The sequence below is a fragment of the Somniosus microcephalus genome, chromosome 16 (genome assembly GCF_052327205.1).
Source record: "Somniosus microcephalus isolate GS21.2 chromosome 16, FLI_Smic_1.0, whole genome shotgun sequence".
Lineage (NCBI taxonomy): Eukaryota > Metazoa > Chordata > Chondrichthyes > Squaliformes > Somniosidae > Somniosus > Somniosus microcephalus.
Window position 1 is genome coordinate 64,956,320 of NC_141002.1, and position 12,190 is coordinate 64,968,509.

Genomic DNA, 12,190 nt, shown 5'->3' on the forward strand with positions numbered 1-12,190 from the left:
TAACCTTATAGTAGTTCTACTTCCTGATGTCCATTTAAAAAGGCAATAATATTCTTCATACATGCCTCGCCTTAGATTCATGTCCATTGTAGCTTTTGAAAATACAGTACTATAGTAAGTCTATTGCAGTAGGCTTACAGAAAATGATCAGTAAATTCTTACTACTGAATATTAAAGGAGAAATATAGAAAGTTACACAATTCCAAGAATGGTTTAATTTGCAGTATTATTTGAATAAGCAAAGCCATTGCAGTTTTGCTACTATTTTACTTTTGATGCACAAATGCTGCCACCATTTTAGGACTCTGCATTCAGTACAGAGGTACTGTACTGTGGTAATGCACTGCATTACAGTTATCTCACAAGATATTTTAATTTTGCACATATTTCACAAAATGCTGTCTCCAAAATCTACTGACTATTCTAAGTATAGTCCAAATAATAATAAGAAAGTCTATTTCTTACCAGTTTTATTTTCTGTGATTCTATAAACTCCACAATAGTAATTGTTTTGCTTTTCTCCTTCATTTTAACTTTCCTTCTTTCTCAGAGCTGCGATGTGAGCAGGAATTAGGGTACATGTGCTGAACATCAATTCACAAAAACAAATGAACTCTGACTTCTTGGACTTTAAAACTAATCTGATATAGAGTGAAATTCGCAAAATCATTCTCCTGCAGGCTGTTCAGCTCTTTGATGTTATGTCAAGCAGTGCAATTGTTAATGTTTACTGGCTTGCAAGAAACTATTTCAACAGAAGTTAAACAGTGAGGTGAAGAATCAATAGATCTGTGCTTCACTATCTGATATGTAGAAGGAATACCCCTAGTTGGATATTAGAGATTTTACTTTTCAGGACTTGCCATGAATAATAGCAAGTCTGCCAAGTTGCCTTTATCCTTAGCTTCCTCTTTACTGTTAGAAATATTTTTTCCAAGCTGCATATATAGATTTCACCATGGTGGGTACCAACAGTAACTTTGGCTGTAATACTATGTTCATTATTCCCAATGAATAATGCATCAACGCCCAGCAACCCTGAATAGTGGGAGGTGATTGCAAGGCAACCGCACATCAGCCAATAATCATCTTGAGCACCATTCTTCATAGATAGGCAAACTTTACTGTTATTTTGGTGCATATCTTAATGAGACTGTTCAAGCTCATTTCACTTTTAACTCTTTGCTGTTGTTATTCTTTACAACCTACAAAATAATAATAGTTTCATGATCTTTGGAATTATATTTTATTTTATAAGTGATAGATTCTTTGTACAATTTAAAACTATCAATCCAGTCTAATATGAAAAAGATGATGGGGGTAAAAATTGGTATTCGTTGTGCCTGTTTTTCAGGCATAAAATGGGTGCAAACCATAGCAGTTTAGCAGTGGGATGGTCTGTGCCCCATCTGCGCAGGCATTGGTCCCACTGCTAAATTCATGGAGTCCTTTCTTTAGGCGTCTCAGGCAGAAGCCTAAAGCAGGTTTTAGGTCCCCTATATATGTAAATTAGGAGCCCAACGCCTGTTGAAGGACCCTATCCAGAAATTAGTCGGCGATTAGCCCGATGCCTGCTCCACTCAGGATTCTTTAGTGGCCTCCGTGGCCGCCAACACCAGGTAAATTTTTTAAAATCCACCCTGTGGATTTTTCTTAAAAAACCCATCCTGTAAATCCCTGTTTTACACAAAAATCAGGGATTTACATCTATCAAAATGATGCATAAATGGTCTGCATTGCATGCAAGTTGATATATTCTTGTGAATAAGTGCATTAGAAAAGTCTTCATAATCATTATATTTGATCACCAGAGGAACAGATGGCTGTGCACCTCTGGTAAGTATTCATTTAGTCATCCTTCTTATTATGTGCAGCTTTAAACAAGCTGTTTGCAGCACCTCCCTCTTTACTCAAAGATAGGCCTCCTTCCTTTGTTGGACTCTGGATCTACTGAGCATTCTTACTGTATTTCAGCTTCATCCTTAGCCATTCTAACACCATTCATGGAGTGCAAGTGTTGCGTTTTTTTCCTTGCTATGTGCAGCACTTTACACTTTTCTGTGGCGGAGCCACTGAATGACTCTGGGCAACTGTATATAATTCCCTTTAACGATGTTCTAACACCAGCCTAAGCCTGTACCATTGTGTTAGACATTACTGTGTTTTGTATATAGTGTTTGTATGTACGGGGCGTGGCCCCTTTAAGGGCGCAGGAAAATGCAGGCAAACGTGATGACGTCATGTCGCAAACCACGTGACTGTCCGGGCAGTCCTCATGGAATCTCCATCTTGTTAAGACCTGTTTTCGTGGTTCTCCTGTATCGATCTCAACAAACTGTTTGAACTCGTTTAGTCTTACATTAAAGACCTGTTTGATTGATCTCCTGAGTCGACCTCAGTTTTTGGTTAGGAATTCGTCAATTCCTACATTTCTACATTAAATTTCATCTGCCTTTGCTCTCTCATACATATTTTGTCCAACACAGTCTGTAAACTTCTGAGCTGCCTCCTCCAATTTCACACCCCTCCTTCGACCACTTTGCATTGAGTTTCCAAATCCAAATCATTTGCGTAAATTAGAAACTGCAGTGGACCGAACGAACACTGAGCTCTGGGGCATCCCACTCAGTACTTTCCCTCCACCCCCCAACCCCAACATAACTCCCCTTAAGAGTACTTGTTATTTTTAACTTTCATCTTAACTGTTCCCAGAGTTTACCCTGAATCACTACAGCTTTGAGTTTAATTAATGGCCTTTCATGTGGAAGTTTATAAAATGCTGGGCACACTCACATGCCTGTGTTGCTCACATCCAAGAGTAGACCCAATGCTGGGTGTTTAGTCCTCCCCCCAAAATCTACTGGCCCCTTTATCAGTACTTACTGTGTTATGCATGAGAGAAGGCGGCTCCATACAGTTGAGAGAATCTTCATTGAAGCAGCTTGATTCCAAACTGATTATATCATCGATAACGTCATCCATCTAAAAACAACGTGTTGTGCAGGTGAAAATGGCATTGTCTGAATACAGTGCCCTCAATTTCATTTTAAGTGACAATCAAAAGGGAATGAGCTGAGAGCTGCAATACATCACAAACCCTGAGTGAAGTCATTCTTTTGCCCATGTGTTCACTCATAGTGATAGGAAAGTGCAGATAAGAACCCTGTGTTGGCATAACTAGTACATGCTGTACATGTACTGTATATGGCTTTCACTTAAAAACACAGCTTTTAGCCAAAGTAACAAAACACAGCTCTGTTAAACACTAGTCCATTCAGGAAGTATAGTTTTGGGTATTAACTCAAAACAACTGCATTGTTAATCTGCCTTGATTTTTATATTTATGCTATTAGTGCAACCGAAATTCAATGAAGAATAAAAAATGTTGTTCTGTGGTCATTGAGGTACTTCCACTGAATGACTTGCTAACTGACCTCAGTTCCAAATTACTATCAACTAATATACTGCCATTTTATTTTTTCCAGCGGACAACTTCATGACTTCAGATACATTGTGGAATAGTGCATGCTGGTGTTTAACAGTGATTGTTATTTTCAATGTATGGTATACAGTACACACCATGTAAATGGAGCACTGGTACACATTTCACGTGTGTCACAGCATTGTATGAGGTACTTACTGTGATGAAATATTCCATTCATCACTGCCTGTGACTGTGGTCGGTTTCAGTTTCATTTCCCTTCCCCCAGTTCCGTTTCCTCACCATTGTATTGTATATTGGAATGTGTTGTGTGTAGGGCGCCGCCCATACCTGGCCCCTATGTAAGCAAGCTCAGTCTGGCCTCATGTCCAGTACTGCAGCCCTCCGGATGGAAGATACCTCTCTCCACTACGTGTTACCTTCTAAGTTAATAAAAGCCTTGTTTTGTTTCGCTAACATCGAGTCTCGGAATTATTGAGGCACATCAATTTTATTAACTTATTTTTCAACACAATGGATCAACTCCTGAAACCAGAACGTTTGGATTTGGATCAGCATGCTCCGGACGCATCAGCACGCTTCGGACACTGGTCTATGTGTATGGAATTCTTCCTGGACAATTCCGCAGCCGTCAAAGATGCTACGGACGCTGCGAGTATGAAACTCGGAATTCTGCGAAATTGGGTAAGCCACCGGGTTTACCCCCTCATCTAAGATGCTGACACGTACCTGGCCGCCTGCGACATCTTAAAGGCGCATTACCAGCAGCCTACGAATGAGGTGTATGCTAGGCATCTGCTCGCTACTCGCGCACAGCGACCTGGGGAATCGGTGGAGGAGTTCCTAGGCACCCTGAAAATGCTTGGCAAAGACTGCAAGTGCCGAGATGTAAAAGCCGCAGTGTACACTGACGAGCTTGTTCGCGATGCCTTTATCACAGGCCTCAGCTCCACTTACATCCGGCAAAGACTGCTGGAAAAAACGGGATTGGACCTGAAAACAGGCTGCGGACACCGCGCGATCCCTGGATGTGGCCCAGAGAAACTCGGACGCCTACTCTTCAGCCCGCGCCGTCCACGCCGCCACGTGTGCACCAAGGGCACCGCCATCTTGGAAGGCATCTTCCCCGCCCGGCAGCCCGACACCGTCGGGGCCCCGCTCTCCCCCCAGAAGCCCTACGACAGCCGCGACGCGTCGGGGACCCAACTGCTACTTCTGCGGGCAGCCAAAGCACACCAGAAACCTGTGCCCGGCGAAATGCACCACCTGCTTTAAGTGCGGTAAGAAGGGGCACTTCGGGAAGGTGTGCAGAGGGAACCCCGCCGGAAAACCAACCGCCGGAAAACCCGCCACCGCCGCGTGCGCGCCGTGGGAGCGGCCATCTTGGACGCCATCTTGCCCGACCTCGTGGGGTCCGCCATCTTATGAGCAGACAGCGTGGACGCCATCTTGTCTCGATCAGGGCCCTACAGTGGCATCAGTCACAGTGGACCAGACCAGGCCGCACCCGCTATCCAAATCAATGGTGGACATCGAGGTAAACGGGTGCAGGGTTAAATGTTTAATTGACAGTGGAAGCACGGAGAGTTTTATCCACCCTGAACTGGCACAACAACTCTCCCTAAAGGTGGTCCCTACTCAGGGTACCATCTCTATGGCTGATAAAACCCAGACATCGACCATTCTGGGTTACTGCACGGTACAATTGTCCGTTAACGGAACTGTATATGATAATTTTAAAGTATTAATCATGAAGAATCTATGTGTGAGCGTGATCTTGGGCCTGGATTTCCAGTGCAACCACCAAAGCATCACGCTCAAGTACGGTGGGTCCCAGCCGCCCCTCACAGTGTGCAGTCTGGCTACCCTGAAGGTAAAGCCGCCTTCGCTATTCGTGAACCTTACCCCTAACTGCCGGCCAATAGCGACCAAAAGCAGGAGGTACAGCTGGGAGGACAGGCGGTTTATCGCGACCGAGGTAGACAGGCTCCTGAAAGAGCGCATTATTGAACGCAGCAACAGCCCGTGGCGCGCCCAAGTAGTAGCGGTAAGGGGTAGCGAGAAGAAACGGATGGTGATCGACTATAGCCAAACGATCAACAGGTACACCCAACTAGACGCCTACCCGCTACCCCGCATATCAGAAATGGTGAACCAAATCGCCCAATACTGGGTGTTCTCCACCATCGACCTTAAGTCAGCGTACCACCAGCTCCCTATCAGACCAGAGGACCGCCCGTACACCGCCTTCGAGGCGAACGGACGCCTCTACCAATTCCTCAGAGTCCCCTTTGGGGTGACGAATGGGGTCTCGGTCTTCCAGAGGGAGATGGACCGCATGGTCGATGACCACCACTTGCAGGCAACCTTCCCCTACCTCGACAACGTCACCATCTGCGGTCACAACCAGCAGGATCACGACTCGAACCTCGAGAGGTTCCTGGAAACCGCACAAAAACTCAACCTCACCGACAACGAGGACAAGTGCGTTTTCAACACCACGTGCCTCTGCATACTAGGCAGCGTGGTGGAGAATGGGGAAATCGGACCAGACCCCGACCGATTGCGCCCCCTACGGGAGCTGCCCCTGCCCAACACTCCCAAAGCCCTGAAAAGGTGCCTGGGGTTATTTTCTTATTATTCCCAATGGGTCCCCAACTACTCCGACAAAGCCCGCCCCCTCTTGAAAGCATCCTCTTTTCCGCTCTCTGCTGAGGCCCACGCCGCCTTCAAAAGCATTAAGCAGGATATTGAGCAGGCCACGCTACAGGCAGTGGACGAGAACACTCCATTTCAAGTGGAAAGTGATGCGTCTGACTTCGCCTTGGCGGCCACCCTCAACCAGGCGGGGCGGCCCGTAGCTTTCTTCTCGAGGACCCTCCAAGGGCCCGAGATCAGACACTCCTCCGTGGAAAAGGAGGCCCAAGCCATCGTGGAGGCAGTGCGCCACTGGCGCCTCTACCTAGCCGGCAAACGCTTCACCCTACTTACCGACCAGCGGTCGGTAGCATTTATGTTCAATAATAAACAGAGGGGGAAGATTAAAAATGATAAGATTCTTAGGTGGCGGATCGAGCTCTCCACCTTTGAGTATGACATCATTTACCGGCCAGGGGCCCTTAACCGATCCCCTGACGCCCTCTCACGAGGGATGTGTGCCAGCGCCACCGGGGATCGGCTACAGACCCTCCACAACGACCTCTGCCACCCAGGGGTCACGCGGCTGTTCCACTTCATAAAGTCCCGTAACTTACCCTACTCGATTGAGGAAGTTCGGTCTCTGACCAGGAACTGCCGCACTTGCGCTGAGTGCAAGCCTCGGTTCTACCGCCCAGATAGAGCCCACTTAATCAAAGCTACACGGCCCTTTGAGCGGCTCAGCTTAGATTTCAAGGGCCCCCTCCCGTCCGTCGACCGCAATGTTTACTTCCTGAACATTGTGGACGAATACTCCCGGTTCCCATTCGCCTTCCCCTGCCCAGACATGACCAGCGCCACGGTCATTAAATGCCTCAACAGCCTGTTCTGCCTGTTCGGTATGCCGAGCTACATCCATACGGATAGGGGGGCGTCCTTCATGAGTGAAGAGCTACGCCAGTACATGCTGTCCAGGGGGATCGCCACGAGCCGTACCACCAGCTACAACCCCCGGGGTAACGGCCAAGTGGAGCGAGAGAACGGGACAGTATGGAAAGCAGTCACTCTAGCTCTAAGGACCAAGGGCCTCCCTATCTCCCGCTGGCAGGAAGTCCTCTCAGATGTGCTCCATTCGATACGGTCACTATTGTGTACTGCCACTAATGCCACGCCTCATGAACGAATGTTTGTCTTTCCCCGGAAATCCACCTCAGGCGTATCCATGCCGTCATGGCTCTCCACCCCAGGTCCGGTATTCGTGCGAAGGCATGTGAGGGGCCACAAGACGGACCCTCTCGTGGAGCCAGTGTACCTACTCCACGCCAACCCCCAATACGCATATGTCCGGCACGCCGACGGAAGGGAGGACACCGTGTCCATAAAAGACGTCGCCCCAGCCGGTAACGACAACAACCACGGCGATAGCAGCGACAACGATCGCAGCAACTCTTACCCACCCACTACTCTTTCATCACCCCCGGAAGAACATCGACCAACGGCACCCCCACCAACTACCCCTTCAACAACACTGGCGGCACCCCCGGCAGAGACCCAGGAGGCTACCGGGGACACCCAGCCGACACCCGCGGCACCGCAACAGCCACATCGGTCGCAGAGGACTATCAAACCCCCGAACAGACTAAATCTATAGAAGGGGTGAATGTGATGAAATATTCCATTCATCACTGCCTGTGACTGTGGTCGGTTTCAGTTTCATTTCCCTTCCCCCAGTTCCGTTTCCTCACCATTGTATTGTATATTGGAATGTGTTGTGTGTAGGGCTCCGCCCATACCTGGCCCCTATGTAAGCAAGCTCAGTCTGGCCTCATATCCAGTACTGCAGCCCTCCGGATGGAAGATACCTCTCTCCACTACGTGTTACCTTCTAAGTTAATAAAAGCCTTGTTTTGTTTCGCTAACATCGAGTCTCGGAATTATTGAGGCACATCACTTACTCACTATGTATGCACAGGGGATGTTGTCACTTACAAGGAACCATACCTATCTTTAGGTGCTTAACAAATGAACATCAACGCCTCTGTTACTAATATGGCTTGCCCTGCTTGTGTATATCGGTTCCTCTGCCCAGGATAGTAAACATCCCGTCTAATTTACAGGGTTTATATGCATGTTACCCAGTAAAATGCAGGTTTATGCCTGTAATTCTCCATGTTGTGAGTTCCCCATCTTGATTGTGCTATCAAGGGAAGTGGCAAGCAGGAATTATGCACTTCCTTATGGAGAGGATGGGACATGGAATGCTTCACTCTGGCCATTCTCCTGTGCTGCTCCTAGTGGAAAGCTCATGTGCAGCCTTGACCTGGTCTCATAGTAAGACAGCTGCCTGCCTTCTCAGCTGGAGGATAGTACATGGCAATGAGAAGGACAAAAGCTGGTGTGAAGATATTTTACAATTACATTTAAAAATGTACTTATAAATTGCTGTAAGTGGAGCAATAATTGAACATAATTTAAAAACAGTCCTGGCGTATTCATGATGAAGAGGAAACTATTGGTGTAGCAGAATGAAGATCTAACAGACTATACCATGGATGGATAAGGCATTCCCACACGGAGAGGGAACAATAAGAGAAAGAGTCAGAAAAGACACCTACACACAGTAGCTGAACAGTGGCACTAGTGGAGAACTTGGAGAAAATCTCCAACCTGTCCTCTGAACTGGAGAAGATGCATGGTAAAAAAGGGAAGAAAATAAATTAACTTTAAAAAAAATTAAGAATCTGCTTTTATAAATTCTATCCTTTAGCAAAGCTTAGTTTGTCATTCATCATTAGCATAAATTCTTTAACTAAAATAAAAATAATGTAATTTTAACAAACTTTTATGTCTGCATTTAGAAGCTAAAAGGACAGCCAGTTGGAACCAGTTAAAATAAAATGACTGTCTCTTCAAGAGAAAATCAAAAATTCCCAAATGTATAACTTGCAGGAAATTGCACTAGCCCTCCTTCCCTGGACTCACCATCTTATGTGTTCCCTCCTCTCCAGTGTTACTGATGGAAATGCCCGCTTGGCAGCCCGTGTGTGTTGGATCCCATATCTTAACCTAATTTTATTACAATTTAAAGGCTCACTGTCTTCAAGAAAATGTATTTGCCATTTTTTCTTTACGTTTGAGGTGGGAGTAGAATCAGAAGAGTCAATTTTGTCATAATAATTCATGTAAGTGATGTGTGGATAGAGCTGTATGACTTTCACATAGCCTCTGAAGTTCCTCAAAGTTGAAGGACTTCAGTAGACATCTCCTAAAAGCAATGCAGAACAACTTTCTGCAAATTATTTAGCTCCTCTGACTTTGTGAAGATTCAGTTACACTGTGGAAAAACTGCAGTCTGAAAAATGTACAGCCAAGTGGTCGAACTATACATTTTAGCTGGATTTAAATCACTGCATTGTATATTTTTAAACAAACAGAAAAACGGGTTTGACCATTTTTATATGAAGGTCGTGCTACTTAAAGATGTGGCATTTCAGAATATATATAAACTAAATTAGTGCGGTAATGCGTCCATTTAAAACAAATTCATAAAAATTGGGGGGAAAATAAAAAACAAGAGATGAAATAACTTATGGAATGATCCAGAAATAGTTCATTAGAAAAACTTGCAAAATGTTCTGCAGTCAGAACTTACATGCAATGTCATATTTATCATTTAAAGTAATCAGAAGTTGAATAAAGATTAGTGAAACACTTACGATTTTGTTCTGTACTGTAACTAATCAATTGTAATAAAAATATGCAAAAATACTAAAAGAAAGATTACCTCATTTTCACGATTTGTTCCTAGAGTTAGCAGTGTGATTGGACTGTCAGGCGTATTACTTTCATTGCCGGGAGGAATATGGCCATTTCTCATAATAGGAGTTGCTCCAACAGATTCTCCTGCGTGTGAGTGAGAAATGGAGAGGGTCTGATTGGAAAGCTTGGTGCCCAGTGCCAGGTATTGTTTCACCTGTTGCCTCTGTGTCTGGTGGATATGATACTTGGTTGGGTTTTCCAGGTGTGTCTGGACCTGTTGAAAATAATGTGAAAAATTTTGAAGACTCTTCATTTATACTTTATTGTCAAAGTGATAGTCTATGGGTATAGAGCTTTATGTATTTTCACTGTGCATGGCAACACATTACAAAGATACATTTCTGGTCTGTTCCCAACAGAAGCAGCAGACCTTCAGCCCCTTCAAAATATTATTATCACTGTTGCTGTGTCTGTGCAGTAACAGAGATAAAACTGAAATACTGTACTAGAGAGGGGAAATTGGTAACATCTGAAAGTACTGCCATCTGAATGATATCTGATTCCCTCCTGACATGTATTAACTCTGTGATTTGTAAAGAGGTTCATGCAAGAAGAAGTTTAAAAATGACTAAACAAACTTACTTTGATCTGAATGTTTTAACTTGCTCTTGTTAAATTGACAATAAACTATTCAGTTATTGCTTTAGCAATCTTATTACGACTTAATACTCTAGACTAACCACACTGTTCTGAAAGGTTATTCTCTTCAAAACCCTGCAGAATGAGATTGAAACTGAATCATATAAACATTTCCCCTTAATGAAATAAAGACGTTCTATGTGTGCTATGTGTAATAAAATTGTAAACCTGTTTAGAAAGAACAGGGTATGACTGTTAGACATAACACCAAAGGAAATCTCCCCCACACCCCCAGTGTAATTAGACATTGTCCACATATTTCAGAAACTGTGACACAAATTAAATTTTCAAGATTATTGACCTATTTGTTGTATTTATTGTAAAGGATATATAAGTTTAAGCATTTTCAAAGTGACAAAATCTGGTTAATCCATTAATGTATCTATCTTTAAATATGGCAAAGATATCACCTCTAATTTCACGAGGAAATACTGTCCTAAAATATTGAGTAATTTATTTCTTAGTGAAAGACTTTAAAGTAGCAATGGTAATAATTGAATCCAATTGAGGTCACACTGCTAGACTGTAATTGTACTGAACCTTATCGCACACACACACAAAACAAACAAACAGAACTTCTTCAGGTTCTTTTCCAGAAGACCATTGTGCCATTGGGAACTGTTGCAGTGCTGAACACAGGGGAACTATGTGTACGTCGGACAGCACAAGAAAGTATTAAATATTTGAATTTATCAGTTCACTGCTACAATCAGCTGCAAAAGCTAAACTGTTCATCATAATGTACCTGATTCTCACCTTGTAATATGCATATTCTGATATGTGTGGCATTCTGGATCACAGAAGAATATGTAGTTCCCTTGAAGTTTGTGAGGACAACAATTCCACAGTCCTTTGCAGAATTATCTTTCTGCAGCCAATCTTCAGAAGAGTGCTACTGCTGAAGCCAAGCAGAAGACTTTATAAACTGGCAAGGAATGCTAAAGAATCTAATTGGTGTAGACTAGACCATTCTTCCATTACACAGTGTGACAATTACTTCAGAGAGCTTCTGATTTCGAAAGACGTCACTTTCCCTCAATTTGATCACAACAGTAATTCTGCATAGTCTAGTTATCAAGAATTCCACAAAGCAGCACTACTCTGCCTTGTTATTAAGTAGCAACCATTTATTCAACTGTCTTCTGCCACATTTTCCTCCAGGGTCTCTCTGGATAATACACTGTTTGTTCTTCCTCTCCCAAAACATGCTCCAGTCATTTTTATTACTTATTTCTATAGTTCATTGAGTTGCTTGTATATGTACATATAGAAGGGCAGACTTTCATCAACACTGGCTTTGAAATGGTAAGGGTACAGTCCCACTGTAAACAAAAAGATGGCATTATGTATTTTCAATTTGCTCATTAGATTTGAGGGGAGTTGCTGTCACCTTATAAAAAGCCCCAGAAGGCACAGTTTGTATTCTAGCTACAAAACTACATCAGAGTTGAAGTGTTATTTTTAAACGATCGCTATACTGACTTTTTTTTTTACAGGGCTATTAATGGATGCCTTTCTGGATTTACAAAATTAATTGGATAATGATTTTCTTCTTTTCCTTTCAGAACCAGGCAAAGCTTTTGTCTCCAAATGTAAAAATACCTGTGTCCCAAGGTCATTTTTATAATGTCTTACGAAGAATACAATGCAGAT

At 43.8% G+C, this 12,190-nt stretch overlaps 1 protein-coding gene across 2 annotated transcripts in view; it reads right to left on the reverse strand.

The window, feature by feature from the left end:
- tfec (transcription factor EC) overlaps positions 1-10,102 on the reverse strand; it is a 31,266-nt gene extending 21,164 nt beyond the window's left edge. The window contains exons 1-2 of one of the 2 annotated variants that reach the window (XM_086009168.1): positions 9,864-10,102; positions 2,884-2,982 (exon numbers count right to left, since the gene is read on the reverse strand). In XM_086009168.1, coding sequence (XP_085865294.1) covers positions 2,884-2,982; positions 9,864-9,956 — 192 coding nt within the window. In that variant the 5' untranslated portion in view covers positions 9,957-10,102. The remainder of the gene's footprint in view (positions 1-2,883; positions 2,983-9,863) is intronic. The other variant, XM_086009167.1, reaches the window with a different exon arrangement.
- Between the last annotated feature and the right edge of the window lie 2,088 nt (positions 10,103-12,190).